The following is a 27,719-nucleotide window of genomic DNA, read 5'->3' as shown; positions in this document are numbered from 1 at the left end:
TCTTGATAATGGATGGCATGCTCCGTTTATAACTCATAAAAGCAATGATCTGTTGCTCAGCAGATTCTTGATCAGCATTCGTTGTAATACTTTTTTTTGCTACAGCCTTGGCATAAGTCCGAGGTTTGATGTCCAGATAAGATTATAATGTCATTGATCCTGGTGTACTGTTCAAGTTCTGCTACACGTCCTTCTAGTGCATTAATCCTCTTGTCCTTTTCCGTGTTTTCATTTTTTAGATCTTTGATTTCAGCCATTAAACTCATGATTGTATTTTGTTGTTTGGTAACTACAGTAAGACCTCGGTTATCGCGGTTAATGGGGACCAAAACCACCTGCGATAAGTGAAAATCTGCGAAGTAGCGGCGCACCTTAAATAAAAAAAAAACAGACCACGAAGCTCTGAATCCGCGAACGTCGAACCGCGAAGTAGCGAGGTCCCACTGTATATCCATTTTGTCCATCATAAAGCCAAGTGACTTTTTGATTTCCTCAAGTTCCTTCTCCCTTCTCGGCATCTTGAAAATTCCACGCTACTTTTATGGCACTGTCCGCTGAGCGCCCTCCGACTCACTGGTTTTTATTTCGCAGGACCGTGATGCAAATTCAGTCTCAGCGGCCAAACTAGCCAGTCCCCTCATTCGCCATGTGTCTTTCCTCGTCGTTCGCTCCTGTTTCTCCGCCGCTTCTCGAAGGCAAAACATTCTTAGCCGAGGGGCCGATGTGAACAGCGAACGTAGTAGCCACGTCTCTCCCCACGTAGCGCGAAAAATGGCTGCACTTGTAAAGCAGGATGAATCGGCGTCTGCTTGCTAATGCTAACTTCGTTTAGCCGTCTCGCTCTCGACGTTGTGGCGTCCCCCCCGACGTTGTGGCGACTCGCTCTCGACATTGTGGCGACTCGCTCTCCAAAGTCTTTATCACACGTTTTACCCTAGAGTCCCATGTCTAACCTCGCTGCAGACAATGTTTCAAAACATTGATAATAAGGACAATGAAAACAATTCTTCTACAAAGATTGCAACACTCGCTGCACCACAGCAAGTGCCTCAAAGGCGTAGTTTTGTCTTGGGTGAGGGTGACGTGTCCTTGTCCATATCGAGAAATCATTATTTTGCCCCAATCAATATTATCTGATCACTCAAAAAAGGGCTTTGTCCCCACCGATATCAAACCATCATTGTTTTGTCCTCACCGATATCATGTGATCACCTAAAAAATGCGCTGTAGCCCCACCAATGCCAACACCAAAACCTATGCCCTTGAAATGCCTCATTCATCTCCGTCAGTCACTAATGTGTTTAAGTACTAAATGTTCAATATACAAACAAATGCTTGTTGTTTTTGTAATGGATTTTTAAAAAAATCAAAGTTACAATGGCTTAATGGGTTCTTCCCAGCCAGATCTTTAGACAAACTATACAACTTTGCCGACTGTGCTGGTCTGCACCTGATCCTGGGCCTCAACGCTCTGCATAGAAACCATGACAACTCCTGGAACACCTCTTCCACCCTCACCCTCCTCAAGTACAGCGCTGGCAAGAAGTACAACATCTCCTGGGAGTTGGGCAATGGTCAGTACATTGCGTAACGTGTATTAATAACTTATCCTTGTTTTTCACACCAGGTTATTGTCAGGTGGGCATAAAAGTAGATGGTGCTGTGGTTAGGTCACTCACTAAACTTTTTCAAGCACATTTGACAACAGAATTTGGCAATTTATAATTTAGTTGCACAGCTATACTATTGTAAGTGCCATTTTTATAAATGGATTTCAAATGTTGAAATAGTTGCGTACAGAAGTGCAAATGTTTCAAGTGCAGCCTCTGTTATAGGAAATCATTATTGGATGAAATGTGGTGTCCTCACAAGACAATTACACAAGACACATAAAGTGGTCAAATGACACTAGATTAGTCAGTAGTTGAAAAAATGAATAATTAAATGAAATGAAAAAATAAGCTTTTGGATTTTTAACACCAGCACCCTGGTAATCCAGTCACCATATTTTTTTACATGTTAATTATTCAAAGAGGTTATAACTGTTTTAAGCGACGTTTTGGTAGTTTTTTGTGGATTATGGTTCGGTGTTGTGTCACAGTTGGATGCAGAAATGTTACAAAAAAAGAGAGAAGCTCAGAAGGGGCTTACTGGCAAAAACAACCACATGGAGAGCCTCCCAAAAAACCCTGTGAGCTGCCAGGCCAACCGGGAACATACAAGGGACAGCGGCAACATGATAAATTCAAAGCCTCCCGGGCATAAACCAAGGGGCACAGCAAACCGGTGCTAATTCCAGGCTAGCCAGCCAAACATCCAAGGTGGGAAGCCAACGAGCCACACCCGGTTGCAAACAAAGCAGGAAAGCCACCAACAGCCCCGACACTAACGGGTGCTATCCGGACAAATTTATACCAAAAGCGACACACACAAGGAAAAAAAAGGCACAATCGCCTACTTCCAAGCAGAAATGAGCGGTATGCAATTGCTCTTTACTACAATCGCTGTCTATTTCGGAGCTGGCGTCACCTGTTGTGTTTATGGGATTCAACATTTTAGCTCTAAGGCAAAAAACCAAGATGGGTCAACTTTGAGACTAAATATCTTGAGTCTCCTAGCACGTGTAATATTTTGCAACATATTTGCATAACTAGGCAGCACGGCGGCGCAGTGGTTAGCGCGTGTGCGGCACAGTTCTAAGGTCTTGGGAACCTCCTGTGTGGGTTCAAATCCAGCTACCGGACTTCCTGTGCGGAGTTTGTATGCTCTCCCCGTGCTTGCGTGGGTTTCTTCCGGGCACTCCGGTTTCCTCCCACATTCCAAAGACATGCATTTCAGGTGGATTGGCCGGTCAAAATTGTCACTAGGTGTGAATGAGCGAGCAAGTTGTCTGTCCCTGTGTGCCCTGCGATTGGCTGGCAACCAGTTCAGGGTGTCCCTTGCCCACTGCCCGATGATTGCTGGGATGGGCTCCAACACCCCCGCAACCCTACTGAGGATAAGCGGTGCAGCTGATGAGATGAGATGAGATTTGCATAACTGTGGGAGGAACACTACAGGTTCTGTGCCTAATTTAAAAAAAAACGGTATGGGAATACCTTTGAAGAACAGCTTAAAGTTTAAATAATATGATACTTGGGTCAAACCAATAACGTCGCATCTCTGCAATGAATTTTCTAAAGAAGTATTTTCTGCTGTCTCGTGTTAACTCTTCTTCTTTTTTTCTCTCCAGAACCTAATGCGTACCGCAGCATGGTGGGGCGTGCCGTCAACAGCACCCAGCTGGCACAGGACTACATCCAGCTGCGGACCTTGCTGCAATCTGTGCGTTACTATAACCGAGCTCGTCTTTATGGCCCCAACACAGGGAGACCCCGGCGGAACGCTATTCTACTTCTGGATGGGTCAGTTGGAAACATATTCACTTAGTATAGAGATCCCTCGGTTTTGCAGTTAATGGAGACCAGAACCACCCGCGAAAAGTGAAATCCCGCAAAGCAGTGTTGCACCTTTGTAAAAGCCCCCAAAGGGTTAAACTTAACTGGAGATTACATCATTACCAACTGAGAGTTTATGATTGTCACAAAAAACAAAAACAAATAATAACACACAACACATAATTGCAGTTAAATGAATGGTTTTATTGTCATTATACAGAGGTAAAACAAAATTGGAGGGCTTCTCCGCTCAGTGTAAGGAGGCAATTTGGGGCACGATTTTTTAAAAATCCATTACAAAAACAACAAGCACTTATAACATATCCGCGATGATTGAAGTAAAACCGTCCTGAATGTAGCCGTTTTCACAAGTTCTCTGTTTTATGGATAATGGACCTGGCGTTGTCAAGATACATAGTCCGCAGCAGTGGCTTCGAATAGTCGAGCCTGGACCAGCAGAAGTGCTCTTGCCTTCTCCCAGATGCCATCCGAATTGCTTGTGGAATCCGATAATCCCACGAAGCACTCGCTGGTGATCACAGTTTCATTGCGCTCTTCTTACTTTCCTAGAGTCCATTTTAATATGTCAATTTATTTTCAATGTAATAAGCTGCTAAAAGCTAGCAGTTGCTATGCTTCCAGGATTGTTTACGGAGGCATTGCCCGTCTGTTGTTTGACTGACAGCTTACACCAGCCTATCACAGTCGCAAACACGGACAGTCACACCCACTTAGAACAGAGCGCCCCCCCTAATCTGTCCCTGTGGTGTGCTGTCTAACAGAACACAATGCACGATACAATGTTATTAATGATAATAAAGACAAAACCATTTCAAAAAACGCAAAGGAGTAAACCAGCAATAACCAAAGAGCAATGAAGCGAAGGGTTTCTGTATTTTGAAAAGTTAATTGCCAACATAAATACATGCAGACACATATGATAAAGGTTTATGGTTTCCTTCACAGCCAATATAAGTGTCTCAGCCCAAGTTATATCATGCGAAACCAAACGATTTGAGAAAGAGTGTTGACACAGCTTCTCACTTTTTTGTCCCACCACCTGTTAAGTTTTGACCAGCAGGATTGGTCATTGATTTAAACTACTGCAGCCGTATTCTTTATTGGAGTGCTTCTCAAATTCTCGGGTAACTTAAGATTTCCAAAACATCTTACAATCACTCATTGGAAAACAAGAGCCATTTTATTACATTGTCCCTAAACGTCTTATATGGAAGAAAATAAGGGTTAGATTAGTATTTTTGTAAACAAATATTACGTGAATTATTCATAGTTTAACTTAGTAGAAAAAGAAACTAAAGAATCATTAAAATGAGAAAAATTAAAAGCCAATGCAACGAATATTGAGGTAAATTATTTGGATACATAATTGAGTAACTAATCTTATGGAATAAGTTTGATATTTCGCCCCACTTTATTTTTTTATAAAAATGTTCACCTGAATATAGGTACTTCACTGTTGTATTTCATATCTATTATAGAAAGCAGCTGAAGCTTCTTTAAACTCCTGCGAAGAAATCCGGGTGCTATTTTTTAAATATTTGTATTTTTATTATAACCTTAAACAGCGTGTCTCTGTGGCTTTTCTATTGAGGAAAATAACGTCGGGATGGATTCCCTCAATGTTCTTTGGTAGATTAATAGTAGTCGGCAAATACAGTTACAGTGGGTCCTTTGTGAGTGGCACTTAGCTTTGGTCACATCCAGTGGACCTATTTAAAACCACAGGTAATTGTTGCTCACTTTTCTATTGTGCCTCTCTCAGCATTGTCCCGCGGGCCACATAAAAGGATGTGGTGGGGCAAATTTGGCCGTAGGCCATAAGTTTGACACATGTGACATAGGGGATTTATAAAAACACGTTGCTAAGAACTCACTGAGAACAAAAGAAAAAGAACAAAAGAAATAAAACAAGATAAAACTGGGGCTAAACTAATACAATGAAGAGAGAAGAACAGCACAGTTATCTTAACCTGAGTCATTTAGAATCTTCCTAATAAAACAATGTGAGACTTGGGTGATATTTAAATGTCCCAATCAAAAAACATTTTCCACCAAGTTATATCACCTGATCTGCACCTTAAGCAAAGATGACTAGTATTGAAGATGAACAACTCCTCACAGCTCTTTAGCTTGAATTTCCGAAGTCCGCTGCTTCAGAGTGGGATTCAGTGTCCGTACATTCCTGGCTGAGACCTTGAGGCGACCTGGCTAGGTTTTCAAGCCTTGCAGCTTAGAGGGAGTGTTTTTGATGCTTAGGCCTGTCGCAACAGCAATGGCAGCACGTTCGGGGGAGTGGTGAGAAGGACGCTCTTATCGGAAATATCTGCTAAAAAGAAACGAGGAGCTTGGATGAGCTTGACCAGCTGGACAAAAGACGAAAACAGATTCCTTACATGTGGGTAATGAGACAAAGCTTTCTCTGTGGGACTTTCTCTCAGCACCCCTTCACGTTTATTGTACTCTCAGAGATCTGTGAGGGATGGCCAATTTGAATTATTTGGTTATATCCTAAAAATGAACTGTGAATGATAAAATTCTTCACCCTATTGTCTTTGAGAACGGAGTTAAGATTCTGAAGAAAATGGACATCTAAGATGCATCACTGTCAGAGATGCAAGCTGAGGATTCAAATTTGAAAAGTTAAGACTTTCAGTTACTAAGCTACATTCCTCAAAACAATTGTTGGCTAAGTTGTCTTACATCATAGGAGTGAAACATGCAGCTCGCGAACCGGATCAGAACCACTAAGGGTTTAAATCCAGCTCTCGAGACAACACTGAGAGGAACCTCTATGTCTCTTTTTCTCCCTCTTTCTCTCTCAATATCTCTCTCTTCTTGTCCATTTATTTCTCTCTCTCTCCCTCTCTTTTCTGTTTCTCTTTGTCTCTCTTTATTTCTTTCTCTCTCTTTCTATTTTTTTTTGCTATTTTTTTCTACCTGTGAATTGATAGCATTGACATGTTAAGTGTATACTCAAACCTATACCTAAGTGTGCTTAAAATTAAGTTATCAAAAAAAGACATTTCCAAACACCTTGAAAGTAAAACCTGAAATAGTAAGAATGAATGCTAGGCCCTTAGCGTAGGGATTTAAAAGCAACTGAAGTTTTAAAAGTATATTAGCTTGGCTGTTTATGGTCAACTGTGTGTGTGTCCACTGTCAGTTGTTTTATGGCTTAATGGAAAAACGTTCCAGCTGTGACCTGTCATTTATGAATGCATTGTAACAGCAAATTTTTGCAGTGGGTGAACTGCCCTGTGTATTCTTGGCCTTTACTTGAATTGTTAAATAAACAATTGGAACCACTGCAGAGCCTATTAAATCTCCACAGAAACATGCTTGCAGATAAACACAGGAACAGTTTATTGTCTGACCATATCGAAGCCTGAATCTGTGTCTCCTCCGCAGCCACCCATATTTTGACAGGTATTTGGAGTAGGCAAATTTTAAACAAGCATCCCTTCGACCTCGATTACCGAGGAGACCAAAAGCAGAGCTGTTTGTCTCAGCCAAACTACATTTACCCGCAAATAAAAAGCTACAAATAAAAAGCTATACATTTGAGCAACGGTTGAGTAAGGTTAGGAGGAATGATGAAAGGTGAGAACTGTCACTTGTGTTACGTTTAACAACGAGGTGGTTCTTGTGTGTTTGACACTATTACGAGGGCTGCTCTGATAACGGCAAGTTTAACGTTGATTTAGGTTGTATATAAATAGCTGCACTAGACAGACTAAACAAGGCAGTCCAGTGAAAGTTCTGCTTTACATCTGTTAAAAAAGCGAGTTTGAAAGAAATAAATAGATTAGAAAAAATGATAGTTTGAAATTTAAGTAAATATTGAAATTTGATAGGAAACATTGTTGTAAATATTTGATCATATAACTAAATTATCAAACGAAGTAAATTATTTTTATTAACGAACAATTATTTCCTATTTCAATAAAGTTTTGTTAAAAAAAGACATAGACATCATAGCAAAAAACAGATAGATAGATAGATAGATAGATAGATAGATAGATAGATAGATAGATAGATAGATAGATAGATAGATAGATAGATAGATAGATAGATAGATAGATAGATACTTTATTCATCCCCTAAGGGAAATTCACATTTCCAGCAGCATCCCTGAGCTGAGAACAGTACAATAATAAAGCCAAAGAATACAATATACAAATACCCAGTGTGACGTGCAAATGCCCACTGTAGCGTGTTATATAGAGTAACTAAATAGTGTTACACAGAATACATATTGCAGTAAGATTCGGTAATATCCAAATAGCGTGTATTTGTCATTGCTCGCTGCTGGCAGACTGCGCACGCCAACTTAGACAACAGACAGGACCTGATATTAGCAATAGCAATTGTTAGCAAGACATTGCTTGGGGAAAAAAATGTCCCTTTCTGTTCCACGCAGTAGCACTTTGATTCACAATGGACAAATATCACAATCAATATAAGTTTTGGGCAGGTTTTTTTTCCTCCAGGGAAAGTTCCTCAATTTCTTGGAACATTGGTGATTTCTTTGATGATCCTGGTGGCCAGATACTGTCATGATTTGCCAATTGCTCTCACCTGCGTTCACTCGTTTAGCCCCAATTGCAACTCGTTCCCAAATTAGTTCTCCTATTTAAACACGTCATTGTCATTCACTCCTTGTCAGTCCGTCAGCGAACCTCCGCACATGCAATGCAAGCATTTTTGACTCTGGCTCCCGTCTGTCCCGTCTTGTCCTTTATCCTTCTTGTCTTTCCCTGGCTTCCCGATCGTCTCCAGTTACCCGACTTGCTTCCGATCACCGACCACGCTTCGTTCGCGAGGGCTTCCTACTTACTCCTCCTGCCAAGCGAGCACCGGATCGCTGTTGTTTTTTCTTCTCGCCCTGACTTCTTTGATCCCTCAATAAAGCATTGTGTTAAACGTTACGCATTTGAGTCCACTCCTCGTACCGGTCGTGACAGATACCCCAGATTAAGGATCTGATTCATTATAGGGTTTCACATCAAGATCAAGTAATTTGAACCAGCAGTACCCATTGATTTGGGACTTTCTGAATTAGAAAACGTCAGAATTGTGTTTTCTTTGCTTATTTGAGAACATTCTTGTCTTTCATTTCAATTTTCATTTAAGTTTTAAGTATTTTACTGTGTGACGAAAATTGATTCAGGTTGAATCTAAAATATATCAATCCTTTAATTTCTCCTGTTTTTCAGATTCATGAAAGATGGTGGCTCAGTTATTGACGCAGTTACGTGGCAACAGTAGGTATTTTACCTTTTTTCTCATTTTAACCACCTTGTAAAATGTAATGAGGCTGTTTCTATCCACAACATTCCCGTGTCTTCTTAAAATGACAGCAATTGTATTTCAAAATGAACGTCCTTCCTGTGATATTTTTTATCAACAATTTTTTCTTCACACCATCCGAACAAAAAGTGACATTGCATTGTGTCCACCTAAAAAATATGCAATGTATTTTTAGAAACATCCTCTCTTTTGCCTATTCCCCACCCACTCTTACACATCAACGTTCAGAAATTCAAATCTGTATTTGAAAAACACTAAACAGACAAGTCAAATAAACATGTTCGCACTGAAACAACCACAGAGAGAGAGGAAAATAAAATGTCAAACGATAGGAATAATGATGATAACGGTAAATAGATAATAAAAATAAATCAAGCAGATAAAATTAATATACCTTCCTAAATTTTGATTAAAAGAAAATAATCATAATAATTGGAAAAAAAATGAGCTCATGCATTCCAAAATGTTATCTCTTTATGACAGTTGATTATTTCAAGTAAATAACATCAAGAAAAGTTCAATACCAAAAAGAAATATGGCATGTGATAGTTTCGATGTAGGGGCAATTATTTATTTATTTATTTATTTATTTTTTTGCTGTTAATCCTGGCAGAACTCTGTTGCCAGAAATTGACTTCAGGTTTACGTTCCTACAGCAAATGTAAGAGTTTCTTCCACAAATACAGCATATATGAGGGGTTGTTAAAAAGATGTCTTGCAAAAAAGCTTGTTAAGTCTCAGATAACTTCTATGCACAAATTGATAGTGAATCCGAAATATAATGCAACATATATTTTTACTGCTATAAATTCCAGACTACAGAGCGCACCTGATTTGAAGCCACATGCACAAATTTAAGGAAGAAACTCAATCTTTTTTTTAATACAAGCCACATCGTATTTTAAGTCACAGGCTTAGACAGCAAAGAAAATGAACTAATTTGTGTAAATTTCTTATATTTTAAAAAATCAGCAGGACAATGTGTAAGTACAGAAAATTAACAACATTTGGCCGTGATTAAGACACTCATTTGCGCACTGTGTCCGCAGCTGTCAATATTAATTAACAAGCACAGCAGTCAATATGAATTACATTGGCATTATCATACTGTACATAAAGGAGTGCAAAAAAAAAAATTCTCAAAATAAATCCTAAAGTAATGTAATGACCAAAATTCAGAAGCCCGTAATATCACAAAAGCCTGTACACTTGCTTAGCCATGCAACTGATCTTAAGCCCTCCCATACCCTGTGCACATGACAAAGTCATAGAGAGTAGAGAACCAAGAACAAGAACCCAGCTCGGAAATCCGCGGTAAGGGCCCGATGAGAAAAATGAGCTGCATTGCGTCAAACAATAATTGCCGTTTTAATATGTCCACAGGATGTTGCCAAAGCCAGGTGCTACTCACAAAACCCTGTATTATCTGACTACCATTATTCAACCAGAGAACATTGAAGAAACCTATCCCAATTTTACTTTATTTTGTTTTAGGCAATGTGAAAAATACTACATTTAAAAACTAGTGCTTGGGTGTGTTTCTATGATAAATATGAAATCTAACAAGTTTGTATATTTAAGTGTAAAAACTCAATAATTGCTTTGTAATCAAATCTTACATCCCTGAGTCATAATTTAATCCCGAGCCTCCAAAAAGACCCCCAGCCCTCAAGCTAAGGCACACTTTTTATGCTATTGATTTACTACTCTCGCCATGTTAGGATGATTTTCTACCACTTAGCCCCAAAGCTAAAAAGACGATGACACCCCTAAAGAAAATGATCGATGAAAAAAGTCATTTGCTTTTCTTAGACCCTGTGCACACTTGTCACCATTAGCGTGGCAAATTTTGCGATCAATGTCATTGACAGCACTGTCTTTTCAGCTGCGCCACTTTATAGTTACGCTTCAAATTATCTCGGCCACTAGTTTTCTGGATCCTGTGACAAGGTGAAGACTACGACAGAATCAGATTGAAGCCGAGCACATATCTTGCCTTTTACTTCTGCGTCTAAAGAAAAGAAAATTTAGGGTTGCGTCACTAAAATAGTTTGTGTAAGCCACATATTTCTAGAAAACAGCGTCAGGGCACTTTTGACATCCCCATAATGATACATTTTGTAGAGAATTGGGGCCAGAATTTAACACTGACATGAGAGGTGTTGTTCTGTTGTTGTTATTGGTGGTTTTCACGGAATTGTACCAAATTTGCATTCATTTCTCATTGTTCCTTGAGAAACAAGGAAAACTCCTAGCGATTGGATAATGACTAAGATGATACCAAAAGCGAATTGTGGCCTGTTTTCCGCAGTGCTTTCATCTTGAGGATCTGTGTCAAAGTACTATGAAAGCTTGGGTACACCGTAAAAGTTCATTTGATTCATAGTTACCGTATTTTCCGCACTATAAGGCGCACCGTGTTATAAGGCGCACCTTCAATGAATGATAGATTTTTAAACTTTTTTCATACATAAGGCGCACCCCATTATAAGGCGCTATAAGTGCATGCTGGTTTAAGATCAGGTAATTGTGCAATTTTGTAATTGTAATCCTGTGCAGTCCTTCGAAACACTTTTGTGATTAAAGGCTATACAAATGAAAGTGACTTCACTTGACTTGGCTACAGTAGAGGATGTAGTTACGTTATGCAACCGTTAGATGGTGCCACGCTAAAGGGAATGTCAACAAAACAGTCGGATAGGTCAGTCAAACTTTATTAATAGATAACAAACAAGCTTTCCACAACTCCATTCACTCCCAAAATGAATAAACAGCTGTTTTATTATTTTCTCTGAGGTAAAGCATTTTCGTGAGACATCTTTAACATCTTTGAACAACAGCAAGGCATAACAATTGACTTTTCCTCCATTTAGTCATCACGCAAAAAAATGTCTGATACTGTTATGGTAAATTAAACGTTAGTGCAATCGCAATATAGTGACACTCGTAATGTTCAAAAACAACAAGTGCAAAACAATAACAATAAATCTATAACATAATAACTGTAAAATGTAAAACGTTGTAGTGGGTTTTACATAATTCACCCATGGATCCATTGTTTAGTCAGCGAGTTCCTAGGGGGACTCTTAATTCTGCCGGCTCGAGCCACTCTCGTGTTTGATTCATTAATGTTGAACTCTCTCGCTGCTGCTCTATTCCCGTGTTCTACTGCGTGACTGATCGCCTTGAGTTTAAACTCTGCCTTGTAAGCGTGTCTCTTAATAGGAGCCATTTCAGGGTCTTTATACAAACGCACAAATAAATGAGAATCGTTGTTTAATATTTCCCAGTATGCACAGCGCACTTCTTCTTCTACGCGAAAAATGGAGTCGGTGGCTGCTTACCGTAAGTTGCGAGACCTTGTAATTCAATATTGATCCATATATAAGGCGCACCGGATTATAAGGCGCATAGTCAGCTTTTTTTAAAAAAATCAGATTTTATGTGCGCCTTATAGTGTGGAAAATACTGTACTTTAACCCCTCAACAATTCTGTAAAATTCCCCTAAAATCCCAATCTACGACGTACCCAAAGTAAATTGAATGCGGTTTTTGAACCGTTTGGAGAATATGGATGGTTTTGGACTTTTTTGAAAGGTAACACTCAGAATTAACCAATGCGGGTGCTACTAACATTGAGTAATCTAAGTTGGAACACACAGATGTAGTGACAATGCCCCCAGCAGACTCCACCAACTATGAACGGCCAAGCACTGGAAGTGACCACTTTTCAGCTGTATTATAAAGATTTGAACCCCCAACGTGTTCATATGTGTTCAAAAGGTTAATGATCTGCATCTGAATGTCATGTACATGCCAGGAATTAGTTCAATGTGTGTAAAATGAAAATAACCTTATTATATACAATTATAATTATCATAATAATTGTAGGGCAGCACGGCGGCGCAGTGATTAGCGCGTGTGCGGCACAGTTCTGAGGTCATGAGATCGAACCTCCTGTGTGGCGTTTGCATGTTCTCCCCGTGGTTGCGTGGGTTTCCTCCGGGCACTCCGGTTTCTTCCCACATTCCAAAAACATGCTTGTTAGGTTAATTGGCGGGTCCAAATTGTCCCTAGGTGTGAATGAGCGAGCAAATTGTCTGTCCCTATGTGCCCTGCGAGTGGCTGGCAACCAGTTCAGCGTGTCCCCTGCGCACTGCCTGAAGATAGCTGGGATGGGCTCCATTACTCCCGCGACCCTACTGAGGATAAACGGTGAAGATAATGGATGGATGGATAATAATTGTAATCAACGAGTTGGGGAACTTTATTTTGAAAAGCAGGATTTCACCGGTCACAGGACCCGCCTGCGTGACCTGATCCTCTTTAAAAGCGGGGGTGCACAGGTTTCTTGCTCTATTCTTCCTGCTGACTTCATAGGAGCCTCGTCTCCCCAGCCAGGAAATATGGCAAAACCAAGCCATGGTTCTCCTTTTCCCTATCCCTCTGCTGAAGAATGCGAAAAAAGTGATTGAGAGACTTCTCTGAGGAGAGGGTTTTTTTCGCCATGATTTTGCACACTTCCGTGTGATAAAAATGTATTCCTAATTGCACTTCCCACGTAAATTTTCGCCTCTGATTTGAATACAAATTATAAATATGCATGGATGCATGTTGGGAATTTAGTTGGCTAACCTATGTGTTAATCAACATCTCAATCAGTCACAACTGGCTAAAGATTTTGGAAGCCTAAGTCATGTAGGAGTTTCTTTTTCAATACAGGCCATCATAGGTTATCACAGGTTAAGGACCATGAAAGAAAAGGTCAGAGGCTAACAGCTATATTGTATATCCTGTGACGAGTCAGTTTATTCTCAAAAAGGAAATATTATAATTACCGTATTTTCCGCACTATAGAGCGCACCGGGTTATAGGGCGCACCCCCAAAAAATAGTTTTTGGTCCTATATCTTCCATAGATAAGGCGCACCGGCTTATAAGGCGCTACAATGGGAACGTCGACAAAACAGTCAGATGATTCAGTCAAACTGATTACCCCCTTAACATTCCCAAAGCTTGCAAAGAAGCAAATATGTGTCATAGACACGTGCGGATGCGGTGTCCGTACGATGTCACCAAAATGCGTCATTTCAAATATCATTCGGAAGGTTAAAGTCTTGGGATTCAAGAAATGCCAACCATTCCTTACTTTCTATTTTCTTTTTCGCTCGCAACTTTACTGTGCATATGACAATAAACACTTGGAATTGAGTTTAATCCACTCAACTCATCACAGCAACATCAAGTTCGTTCTAAAACAAGATACCGGGAAAATATAAAGCCGCATAAGTTCTCACGTTCAATAATGATACACAATCATGGTCTTCTTACAACCGTGAGTGTAGTAAATCCAGGAGAGTAAAATGTTTACATATAATGACTAATGAAACATGTTTCTTTATGGCGTACTTTAGCAAGCTTGCTATTCAGTCATCTTTTTCGGCCAATTGCAGGGTTTGTTTTGGCCCTCTAGAGTATCCGAGGCTCCGAATAACTTCAGCCAATAGCGATCGATGTAACGGATGATTGACACATCTTTTTCGGCCAATTGCAGGGTTTGTTTTGGCCCTCTAGCGTATCCGAGGCTCCGAATAACTTCAGCCAATAGCGATCGATTTAACGGATGATTGACACATCTTTTTCGGCCAATTGCAGGGTTTGTTTTGGCCCTCTAGCGTATCCAAGGCTCCGAATAACTTTAGCCAATAGCGATCGATTTAACGGATGATTGACACATATTTTTCGGCCAATTGCAGGGTTTATTTTGGCCCTCTAGCCAATCCGAGGCTCCGAATAACTTTAGCCAATAGCGATCGATTCAAATAATGATTGACACATTGGTTAGCCAATGAAACGCCGGTTTATAAATCCCAGCATACACTGCGGACTACTCCACGTTCGGGGGAAAATCGAGTCAGCGGCTGTTGCGTAATTTGCGAGACCTTGCGAATTTAATATTGAGCCATATATAAGGCGCACTGTATTATAAGGCGCATGGTCAGCTTTTGAAAAAAATTAAGACTTTTAGGTGCGCCTTATAGTGCGGAAAATACGGTATATAATATATGTATATATATATATATATATATATATATATATATATATATATATATATATATATATATATATATATATATATATATATATATATATATATATATATATATATATATATATATATATATTCCTGCGGGCTGTCGGAACGTTAAAGGTTTAGGGTATATTTTGTATGAAGTCCGTGCACACTTGCCGACGTCCAAATGGGAACCCACTAAAGATTGGCATTATGCTATTTGCACTAGGTGTGTGGAGATACTTTTTATTGGAAATCGTTACATAACCAAAAGTCTAAAGTATCAAAACATGTTGATAATTTTCCTAAATTCCTCTCGTGAGCTGGGCACATGGGAAAATGGCGAGCTCTTCATTTTCATTTGACCCTATTAAAACATTTGCTCTAAATACAATACAGCGTTGGAACATCTAAAAACATTTCAAACGCCCTCATGGAGGATAAATTAAATCTATGGTTTTCCCAACATTATTCATATACAGTATTTTATTAGACAGTTTGACTGTACCTTTCAAGATATTTCAACTTTTTCACTCACAAAATCAAGCAACACAGTCAGATACTATCAAACACACTAGTGTCTCATCAATGTCATTGTCCAGTTGCTGAAGTTCCATTAATCGTCAAAAGTCAATGACAATTTGGTTTGATACAATGGCAACCACAGATAACACCAACAGAAATAAATGACTTCTCACATATGTGTAACAATCTGGCCCTAGGGTCGGGAACCTTTTTGAACCAAATAGTCATCAAAGCAAAAATAATCTCATAACACATTTGAAAGGGCCACACCATATACTGGACTGTCTCAGAAAATTAGAATATTGTGATAAAGTTCTTTATTTTCTGTAATGCAATTAAAAAAACAAAAATGTCATACATTCTGGATTCATTACACATCAACTGAACTATTTCAAGCCTTTTATTATTTGAATATTGCTGATTTTGGCTTACAGCTGAAAAAAACTCAAAAATCCTATCTCAAAATATTAGAATACTTCCTCAGACCAAGTAAAAAAAATAATTTTAAAACAGCAAAACTAAATCAAACATTTGAAAATGTCCATTGATGCACTCAGTACTTGGTTGGGAATCCTTTTGCACGGATTACTGCATCAATCCGGCGTGGCATGGAGGCAATCAGCCTGTGGCATTGCTGAGGTGTTATTGATGCCCAGGATGCTTCGATAGCGGCCTTCAGCTCATTTGCATTTGTAGGTCTGGTGTCTTTCATCTTTTTCTTAACTATACCCCACAAATTCTCGATGGGGTTCAGGTCAGGGGAATTAGCAGGCCAATCAAGGACAGTGATGCCATGGTCAGTGCACCAGTTACTGGTGGTTTTGGTACTGTGGGCAGGTGCCAGATCATGCTGGAAAATGAAATACTCATCTCCATAGAGCTTTTCAGCAGATGGAAGCATGTAGTGCTCTAAAATCTCTTGGTACACAGTTGCATTTACTCTGGACTTGATTAAACACAGTGGACCAACACCAGCAGCTGACATGGCTCCCCAAACCATTGCTGACTGTGGGAACTTCACACTGGATTTCAAGCAACTTGGATTTTGCTCTTCTCCAGCCTTTCTCCAGACTCTGGCGCCTTGACTTCCAAATGAAATGCAAAACTTGCTTTCGTCTGAAAAGAGGACTTTGGACCACTCTGCAACTGTCCAGTGCTTCTTCTCCATAGCCCAAGTCAGACGCTTCTTCCGTTGTCTTGAGTTCAGAAGTGGCTTGACCATGGGAATACGGCTATTGTAGCCCATTTCCCGGACACGTCTGTGAACTGTGGCTTTTGATACCTGGACTCCAGCTTCAGCCCACTGTCTTTGAAGCTCCCCCAAATTCTGGAAGCGGCTCTTCTTCACAATTTTGTTAAGGCTGCGGTCATCTCTCTTGGTTGTGCAGCGTTTCCGGCCACATTTTTCCCTTCCAACGGACTTTTTGTGGATATGCTTTGAAACTGCACTCTGTGAACGGCCTGCTCTTTGAGAAATTTCTTTTTGTGTCTTACCCTCCTGATGGAGGATATCAATGATGGTCCTCTGGACAGCAGTCAGATCAGCAGTGATTTAGTTTACTGAACCAAGCTGAGTGTTTTTAAGGCTCAGGAAACCCTCGCAAGGTGTTTCGAGTTAATTAGATGATTCAGGTGATTAGTTGAATAGCCTACTTGTATACTTTTTCATGATATTCTAATATTTTGAGATAGGATTTTTGAGTTTTCTTAAGCTGTAAGCCAAATTCAGCAATATTAAAATAATAAAAGGCTTGAAATAGTTCAGTTGATGTGTAATGAATCCAGAATGTATGACATTTTTGTTTTTTTAATTGCATTACAGAAAATAAAGAACTTTATCACAATATTCTAATTTTCTGAGACAGTCCAGTATAATAGGACAAAATTCAACAAAACTGCCCAACTTGCTCTCCAAACAAAAGCTAATTCTTCAGCATTTTATTTCACTGTGTGATGTTTGATGCCTTGATCAAATCTATACAATAACAATAATGTCGTAGCTTGTGTCATATATCAATAATATACATCTTAAAATTGGTCAGGTTCCTTAAGTTACTTAGGAGTGTTGAGGCACTTTTTTGTCCAAAATAGTGGTTTCAAAACAAGGTGAGAGAAAAGTTCATTTGTAAAAAAAAATGTCACAAAATACTGCAAACGAGAAGGATATCATCTTGTTTACCTTCAGCGCAGACTGCACTGAGAACGAAGGGAGTGTCTTGAGCTGTGTGCAGAGATCCGCCCACCTCTACCGCTCCCCCAATGAAATTGCTCTGAGTGATTTTGCTGGAGTTTTTATTTATTGATCAGTCGGTTTTCATCATAGAGTATCTCAACAGTGAACATGCATAGTTTCCAGAGCTACAATTTAAAAGGTTTCTTAGCGACCTACCGCCAAAACGGGGTATGTTGGTGTAACACTCTACCGGGCTTGCAAGCCATGGGTTTCCAATCCCAGATCTACAGTGTTGCTCATTATGGGGATGTGGAAAGTGCCCTGATGCTGTTTATCCATTGGCAGCATCTTTATAAGCGTTTCGGTTCTTAATTCCACAACTCAATGGATGTTTGCAAAACAGTTAGTGTTACTTATTTCAGGTTAACAAACTTAAAAGTGAAGCAGTATTTTTCCCAACTGAGTAGGAGAGATTAAATTGTGCAAAAAATGTAGGAGACATTTACTTTTATTATGTGAAATCTACAGTGGTGTAGCAAAGATCTATGGCAGGGGTCGGGCACCAACGAAAACAAACCCGCTCTTCAGACAAAATGTAATTCTTCATTACATTTTATTTTACTGTGTGACATTTGTTGATTTTATCAAATTTATGAAATAATAATTGTGCTAGAGCCCGTTTCCCATATCAATATACAGTATATATATATATATATATCTCATCTCATCTCATCAGCTGCACCGCTTATCCTCTGTAGGGTCGCGGGGGTGCTGGAGCCCATCCCAGCAATCATCGGGGAGTGGGCAGGGGACACCCTGAACTGGTTGCCAGCCAATCGCAGGGCACACGGGGACAGACATCTCACTCGCTCATTCACACCTAGGGACAGTTTGGACCGGCCAATTCACCTGAAATGCATGTTTTTGGAATGTGGGAGGAAACCGGAGTGCCCGGAGGAAACCCACGCAACCACGGGGTGAACATACAAACTCCGCACAGGAAGTCTGGAGCTGGATTTGAACCCACGCACGAGGTTCCCATGACTTGAACTGTGCCGCACATGCGCTTTTCATCATAAAGTATCGCAACAATGAACATACGTAGTTTAATGATCTTCCATTTAAAGGATTTTTTATCGACCTACTGCCAAAATTTGATAAGCTGGACTGGACTGAACCATGACTTTTCAGCGTGGCTTTCATTTAGCATGTACTCAGATTGGAGTCCAATTACCTGACCTTGCTAATAGTCAAATGTTATCCTGAGCTATATGTACTCATGAAAAGAGCACTATATGGCTCTTGAGCCATAGTTTCCCGACCTACTTGATGCTGTTATATATATATATATATATATATATACAGTAAGACCTCGGTTATCGCGGTTAACGGGGACCAAAACCACCCACGATAAGTGAAAATCTGCGAAGTAGCGGCGCAAATGATTATTTTTTAGACCCGGTTAATGGGGACCAAAACCACCCCCAAAAACTTAAAATCTGCGAAGTAGCAACGCCCCTTCAAAAAAAAACAACATTTTTTTTCTTTTTTTTTTCTTTTTTTTTTTTTAATTATTATTTTTTAGACCCGTTTAATGGGGAGCAAAACCACACGCAAAAAGTGAAATTCTGCGAAGTAGCGACGCCCCTTCAAAAAGAAAAAAAAAAATCTCATCTCATTATCTGCACCGCTTATCCTTATTATTCGCGAGCGAGCCCCTAACCCGCGGCGCGGGTACTTTCGGGCGCGATACGCACGACACCGCGACAAGCCGACCGGGTAAAAGTGGTTGTAGTAGCGGGAGTGACGTGTGCGCGCTCCCGCAACAGGGGATGCAATTCTCGGCAGGGATGCATTTCTCGGCATAACACCGCCCGTCCGTCGGCCGGAGCCATCGAGGGCCGTGTAGCGCCATGTAGAACGGGAGACGTGACGTTGGTGACTTTTTCATCCGCATTAACAAACGCATTTTGTAGAATACGATCGAGCTTTATTGTTTAAATAAACGCGTTATATAGACTACAATCGCCCAATTATTTTAATTAGCTCGCTTTATGGTTTCAATAAGCGTATTATATAGAATACGATCGCTTTTGTCGGAAGCGCAGCAGAATGCGCGTTAACGCGAGGGGGGGAGGATTCTGTACTGGAGTCGGATTTGGGCACAACACCGGGAAACGAGAACGGCGCGCCATGCTAGGGTCGTCGGCCGGGGGGGATTCCCGCAAAAAGTGAAAATCTGCAAAGTAGCGACGCCCCTTAAAAAAAAAAAAATAAAATACCATTACAGACCGCGAAGCTCTGAATCCGCGAACGTCGAACCGCGAAGTAGCGAGGTCCCACTGTATATTAAATATGGCTTTTATCACATTTTATGCGACACAGCCCTTGTTCCACTTTTCCCTCGGTGCATTAGTGAAATGCACAATAATGTCTGCTAGACTTCGTAGTCACTATCGGACTCTGCGGTAGTCTCCTTGACCGACTTTTCGCATGATCTGATTACCACGAGACGTAGACAACTTGGAGTAAAGCTGAAAATGGCACAGCTGAATACGGTGTCTGTTTTGCCAGGAACAGCGCCGTCTACATTCTGCATCCAATGATGTTAGTAGAAGAAACTGTAGAAAAAAAGAACTTGTCAGTAGAGCTTAGAAAAACACTATGCACATGGTTAAAATCAAGCCATATGTTCCAGCTCATTCTCTCTGTCAATTAGCCTGTTTTATATAGAGTTGCAGATTCCTGTCTTACAAGCGTGCATGGTAGAAAATCTAATTTCTACCAGAAGAACTAAACTAATAAACCTGGAGGCCAATCATTAACACGTCTGGATGTAACTGTAGCAAAACTCTAGTATATTTCAAAAAACATTGACTTGACATTGGGCATTTCATACATTCTGGTCACTTGAATGTTAGTCGTGAATTAATCTCTTACAGTTTTTACGACATGTCAATTTTCAATTGCTTTGTAGTTGCTTAAAATACAACAGTACAAAACAACAGACTAAAACAGATAAAAAAATGGAGGTTAACCCATTACTAAAAAATTATTTAACAAATATACACTCATTAAGCATACCTAAGTTTATCAGTTTTTCTGGCCAAAGAGATAAATTCTGGTTGTATCATGGAAAATTTTCTCTGAGTACTTTTGTTTGTCTATTTGACGTTTATGCCAGTATATTATATTTGTTCAAGTAAATTATTTTTTAATTTGCATTGAATACAATGTCTCATCATCAGCTGCACCGCTTATCCTCAGTAGGGTCGCGGGGATGCTGGAGCCCATCCCAGCAATCATCGGGCAGTGGGCAGGGGACACCCTGGACTGTTTGCCAGTTGCAGGGCACACGGGGACAGACAACTCACTCGCTCAGTCACACTAGGGACAATTTGGACCGGCCAATTCACCTGAAATGCATGTTTTTTGAATGTGGGAGGAAACCGGAACGTGCTGCCAGTATTCATTTTTCTTATAAATGAATACAATGTACCGTATTTTCCGCACTATAAGGCGCACCTAAAAGCATTTATTTTTTTCAAAAGCTGACCATGCGCCTTATAATACAGTGCGCCTTATTTATGGAACAAAATTAATTCGCAAAGTCTTGCAACTAACTTGCAGCCGCCGACTAGATTTTCCCCCGAATGCCAAGTAGTCCGCGGTGTATGCTGGGATTTATTTACCGGCGTTTCATTGGCTAACCAATTTGTCAATCATCATTTGAATGGATCACTATTGGCTAAAGTTATTCGGAGGTCAAGGGGAGGATCCTTTTTATCATTTACAGGCTGGCATTGGCTTAAACGGCAAAACAAAGCCTGCAATTGGCCAAAAAAGACGTGTCAATCATCAGTTGAATCGATCACTATTGGCTAAAGTTATTCGGAGGTCAAGGGGCAGATCTTTTTTATCATTTACAGGCTGGCATTGGCTTGAACGGCAAAACAAAGCCTGCAATTGGCCGAAAAAGATGAATGCGTATAGCACGTGGCTGACGGCATACAGAAAGCATTTTTTTACTATTTTGTATTTGTAAATATTTTACTCTCCTGGATTTACTAAACTCACGGATATAAGAGGACCACGGCTGCACATTATTATGGACACAACGACTTCGGTGAGCTACTCTGGCTATGTATATTATCCCTGTATCTTGTTTCAGACTGAACTCGATGTTTCTGTGATTAGCGGTGCAGATAATGGATGGAATGGAGTGTCTATTTTTAAATTAAACTCAATTCCAAGTGTTTATTGTCATATATACAGTAAAGTTGCGAGCGAAAAAGAAAATAGAAACTAAGGAATGGTTGGCATTTCTTGAATCCCAAGACTTTACCTTTCCGAATGATGGAACGATGCATTTGAGTGACATCGTACGGACACCGCATCCGCACGTGTTCTCGACACGTATTTGCGTCTTTGCAAGCTTTCGGAATGTTAAGGGGGTAATAAGTTTGACTGAACTATCTGACTGTTTTGTCGACGTTCCCATTGTAGCGCCTTATAATCCGGTGCGTCTTGTGTATGTCAAAAATAGGACCAAAAACTATTTTTTCGGGGTGCGCCCCATAACCTGGTGCGCCTTATAGTGCGGAAAATACGGTATACTTTTAAAATGTATTTACACCGGGTTGAAAATATTTTATAAAATTTAAAATTAATATGACAAAAACTACATGGTAACAAATGAAACTAAACTGCAACCATAGTGAACATTAAAATAATTATTGATCAATTTTAATGAAAAAACAAATATTCCCGATTATTAGGTTCAAAACCTCAGTGTTGTTTGTGACTATTTTCGGACATTCATACATGATCACACATGATCTTTTCTCTCCCAGGAATTTGGTTTTCCTATGATAGTTCTCAGCTCCTCCAGAATAGAATGGTTCTAAGCTTTTTTTTTTTTTTAAATATATAAAAGACAACAAAATATAATTTGTGCAATGTGTATCTTAATTTTGTACATCCCATGTTTGTACGGCTTGTGCGTCTAAATATTTCAGGTACCAAAAATAGTTAAAAACAAACTAATTTCAGGTGACGGAGAAATGTCAGGTCAATGTCTTTTTTAGTGTGACAGCAAGCAGACAAATCTTGACATGTTTGAGGGACGTCTCCTATAGTCTTTTTTCCCCCCATCTGGCAAATAATTTTTTTGTCATAATCTGTCAACAAATACCGGTCTAATGATGATCGCGCATCTTTATATTAAATGTTGACTTGTTTGGAAAGTATACAGTTCTCAAATAAATGAAAAGTTGTGTTTCAATTTGAAAAAGTGTAAAAATCCATACACACTTTACATTTGACTTAGGACTTTCTAACTTGGGCTATAACGGTGTCGATTTTTCACTGTGTCAATCATGGGCGTGATCAGCCCATTTTTGGGGTGCCCACAAATTTAACCAAAGCACCCCCAAAAAGTGTAGTATTTTTAAAACTCTCTTTTACTTAATAAAGGACAGGATAGGCTAAAATATGAAATAAAATAAAAACAAACAAAAATGTGAACAACCATCGCTGGAAATACTCCACTGCCTTTTAATGGTTGAGTTCATTTTATTCCTAGCAAATCAGCAGAAATGATTGAAAGGAGGAAAATTACTTCTAAGTAGCCTGCAGAAACTACCTAGAGACACATTCTCTGTGCTTTCCTCCAGTGATCCCCGCAATTAAATACCCCACTTCTCATGATGACGAGCAGGTTTGACACAGCAGTTCTGTCCACCATCACGCACACCAGCGAGAACGTGCTACAGAGAAAATTTCCGAACAGAAACAATCATACTAAACAGGATGCGACATTTATAGCTCTTTAAAACATTACTCGAAGGTAAGAACAAACTCCCAATCAGCGGCTAACCACCACTCAGGCCCTCTGACCTTGTTAAGCGTTGACTGCAACCTTGCCATTTACAATTGTGGAAATATAATGGGAAAGTGAATGGGACAAATTTGCTTCCTATCGGCTGCGTATGGGCCCCTGAACAGCATATTTCACGTGAGCTCTAATTGCAAACAGCAGTGCAAGTGCCACCTAAAAGCTGTGCGGAAAATAATAAAGTCCAGAGCACCTTTTTCGCGATATAAAAATAGTAATAATCGGATATTAAATATTAAAAATTGTGTTTTTTCCGAGTTTTAAGTGCCCTCAACATTTTCTTCAAGGTTGAAAACTCCTCTATCTTGCATAAGCTCATAGGCTTTACTTGCGCCTACTTTCCAAATATTTTTTTTGTTAACTCGTGTCTCTAAATATCTTTAGGCACACACAGGTATGTATTTAAAACAGATATTTCAAAAATAAATGTGTAAAAATTGCATCAATGAAAATATTTCCATGGAATAATTTTAAAGGGAAATGTTTTGAAAGCTTATTTGTAGAAACGTCTTCAATCAAGAGGTTTGACTTTGCTGATTTCTTTCTAACATAGATTTCAAAATAACTCTTGGCACACAAAAAGCACAGTGAATAACTTTTCCAATCAGGGACCGCGTCAGTTTTCACAAGTCATACAAATTACATGAATGCATATCAACCGACATACAGTGATATGTTATGAAATTATGTGGTTATGGATGTTTCTGTTCACATTCCAGTGTGATTTTATTTTCTAAATAAAGATTCTGAATAGGCCAGATCAAATCCTTTTACGAGGCTTGGATCCCCCCAAATAGTTAATGTTAGCTTGTTGAAAATTGTAAGCAGTAATTACTTTATGACTTAACCTAAGGGGCCGGTCACACAGACATTTTCGGCTGAATCACGGCCAGAAATTTCTGCCTTTGAGGCGGACGCCATTGGACGCATTAAGATCGCCATTCAGACGAGATACAGCGGTGCTTAACACGCAGTCGGAAATTCGCGCGCGGGTGGCAGCGCGAAGTTATTTGGCGCTGCTCAAATCTTCAGAGCGCGGGCACACAGCCTTTCACGAGCGAATTGAGGCTGAACCACGGCCAGAAATTTCTGGCCGTGAAGCAGATGCTGTTGAGACCGCCATATAGACGAGATAGAGCAGTGCTTTACTCGCGGTCGGAAATTTTCATGTGGTTGGCCGCGTTCAAAACTTTTGAGCTGCTCAAAAGTTTGAGCACGTGTTAAACCGCGTGCCGCACACGTGGTCAACACGAGGTAATGACGCAGAAATGACGCGGAACGACGTGCTCTGGCCGCGGCCAGGGCGTGCTTACACATGGGTAGGACGGGAAATTTCAGCGGGTAATCGTGGGTGGAGCATGGTAATAGCATGTTCTGCGCCTGTATCGCGGTGTTATTACGTGAAATTAGCGTGTTACGCGTGTGACAGTCAAACGCCTTTCTCCGCGTATAAACAGCGCGAATGCCGAGCACACGTCATTTGTGCTCGTGACGTCAAGGGGGTGAACATGGATCCCCGTCAGCGTAGTTTCTCTTCATTTCGAATAAATCTTTCGGTGCATTCGCAACAAAACTTTAATTCTGGGACCTTAGCTTAGCCTTTTGGTTGAGAGTAAGAGTCCCGGCTCCTGAGTTTTGTAGCGTAATATGAACTGATCGATAAAGGATAATGAATAAAGAAGATAGAACCATCCCGGGCAACCACGGGCAAAAAAAAAACGCAAAATTTTAGCCGTGATTCAGCCGCAAACGGCTGTGTGACCGGCCCCTAACTTAACAACGACGGAGCAAAAGGAAAAGGCTGACAGTCGGGTCTGAGCTAAGAAGGCGACCACACAGACCAGCGCTCCCAAGCATGTTCAACCAACGCCAGATCCATCGTCCACAATGAGTGAATTTGAGCTGTGGATAGCCACCGACAACGTCCGGAATTGGAGTATTTTTTTTGTCATCACGGAGTCTTGGCTTTCCCGCCGCCGCAATACATCACCGGCTTGACCGAGACGAAGACTCCGTTAAAAACAGGGGTTGGAGACTACGCGCTACAATAACAGCCGAACCATTGACACACACTGCTCACTCGATATGGAGTTTCTAGTAGTATCGTGCAGACCCTTCTATGTACCGGGAGAGTTAACTGTGGTCTTTGTGTTTGCTGTTTACTTTCCACCGCTAACCGTTTCACCAGATACTAACGTTAGCATAGCGCTAAATCTCCTGCCCGCTGCTATCAATAAACAGCAGCTTGCACACCCCAACGGAGCTTTATCGTCGACGGCGACTTTAATCGGTCATGTTTATGGACTGTACTCCCAAATCCTTTCAATTGTGGACTGAGCAATTCGGAAAAACACTGGACTATGTGTAATGTGTAATGTAAGATCAAACATCAAACATCCAGGTTGTATCCAGCAACTCTGTTTGACCCTCACCCCCCGCACCATCCGGTCTGCCTGTGGAATCAACGTTTCGTTTTCCCTCTTAAGTCAAATGCAAAATTGACAAACGAAAGAAATTGTGTGAAATAATTTTCAGAATTGTACATTATGCCACATTTCTTCTGAAATTGTTCCTTATTTGGTTGTAAGCCTTGCAAAATATGACATAGAAAGGAGTTAATCGAACTGCATGCGTAGAGTAAATGTAGGGGCTTATAATAATCCATACCCATCCTTACACACTCAATATACACTTTTCACACGTGCACAAACATGCAAAAGCTGTTACATTGTTTCGCTGCAAATTGAAACCCTATTTCCTCTTATTTCAAACTCATTTCCTAGTCACACATTTGTTAATTTTTTTGTAAAATTTGTTATTCATTGTTCAAAGCGTTCGCTGTAAAGTAGGACAAATATTGAACTTTGAAAATGAAATAACCCCTTTTTAATCCTCCAAAAATAAGTGTGGTTTGTGAATGTGCAATAATTATCATTAACACATCCAACAAATCACTTCACCACTTTTTTCAGTACATTTCTACTAGACATAAAAAAATGTTTGAATTCTCTGTCATATTCTTTATCACTTTGCAGTTTGATTTGTATGTCTTCCACAGTTACTTCCAGGATGGCCGAGTGAAAAAGGTGGAGGATTTCTTAAAAACACGTTTGTTGGACACACTGAGAGAACAGATCACTAGAGTTGTCAAGGTAATATTTCTGGATGGTAGGAAAAATAGAAGCACCAAACAAATAGGAGTTTTCCATGTACTTGTAATTGCCCAGTGCAGTATGTAAAATGTCTGGTAATTAGTTTTCGAGTAGACTTGTACTTTTGATCACGTTTGTCTCTCTACTTTTACATAAACTCTTACATGCTGATGATGTTTATAAGTTCTTCATAAATTTTTTGTTCATAGAATGGACTAATCCACTATTTTTTTTAATCAACGTCCCGAGGTTTTTTTTTGCAGACACAAACCCCCCAAAATGAGTACAGCAGTTCAGAACATAGATGGATGGATACTTTATTCATCTCCGTAGGGAAGTTCACATTTCCAGTAGTATCCTTGTGTTAAAAAATAAAATAAGAGATATAGAATACAAAAATACCCAATATAACGTGTGGAATAAAGAGTATTTTAATAGTGTTACAGAAAATCGACACTGTAATAAAAATAGAGTGATATGCAAATGTGGGGTTGGGGTTTAATGTGGTCTCATGGATCTCATTTTGACAGTGTGCAGGCAAATTGCGGCTCCTGGGATGATAGTCAGGCAGGGGTGGAAATTGGGACGAATTCAATCACAAATGAGTGCATGCAGGTAAAATAAGTATCTCGGAAAAGTTCCATCTCCATCGGGTTTTACACGTGGTGTTTCATAGTCAGTATTTTAGCAAACATAAGGGTCAAATAATTAATCGAATAAATAATTGAATGAATAATTATTCCAAAGAAACAAATGTAATATTTTGATTAAGATAGTCCAACCTTTTGGAGCTCCACGTTGGTTTTTGGATGAAAGTTTTGAATAAAAAGCCTCGTAATCTAACTAATTTGACGGTGGCTACAATATAGGTGTGTTTTTTGTATCTTTTTAGGAGTTCAGGTTGTTTTAATTGACACACAAGTACTCAAGTTGGAATCTTCTGCATGGTTAATACTATGTATGAAAGGTATTTATGAAGGTAAGAAATAACTAGTTCTAATAAGTACAGAAAAAAAGCCAATGAAATGAAGTGTAAAGAACATCACAGTTGTCTGAATCTAAGATAATTAGAAGCTATCGTACAAAGCAATGTGAGACTGGGGTAAAATTTAACCAGACCCCTCAAAGAAATT

The 27,719-nt window shown here is 39.9% G+C and overlaps 1 protein-coding gene across 1 annotated transcript in view; it reads left to right on the top strand.

Moving 5' to 3' along the window:
* The window catches only part of hpse2 (heparanase 2), a 127,054-nt gene that overhangs the window by 55,916 nt on the left and 43,419 nt on the right, over positions 1 to 27,719 (top strand). The window contains exons 4-7 of the mRNA XM_088351027.1: positions 1,401 to 1,574; positions 3,233 to 3,404; positions 8,675 to 8,722; positions 26,493 to 26,586. Of these exons, the coding sequence (XP_088207153.1) occupies positions 1,401 to 1,574; positions 3,233 to 3,404; positions 8,675 to 8,722; positions 26,493 to 26,586 (488 nt within the window). The remainder of the gene's footprint in view (positions 1 to 1,400; positions 1,575 to 3,232; positions 3,405 to 8,674; positions 8,723 to 26,492; positions 26,587 to 27,719) is intronic.

The sequence above is a fragment of the Urocampus carinirostris genome, chromosome 13 (genome assembly GCF_059441175.1).
Source record: "Urocampus carinirostris isolate Australia breed hairy pipefish chromosome 13, RoL_Ucar_1.0, whole genome shotgun sequence".
Classification (NCBI taxonomy): Eukaryota; Metazoa; Chordata; class Actinopteri; order Syngnathiformes; family Syngnathidae; genus Urocampus; species Urocampus carinirostris.
The sequence above is the reverse complement of the archived record's forward strand: the minus strand, read 5'-3'. Positions and strand labels throughout refer to the sequence as shown.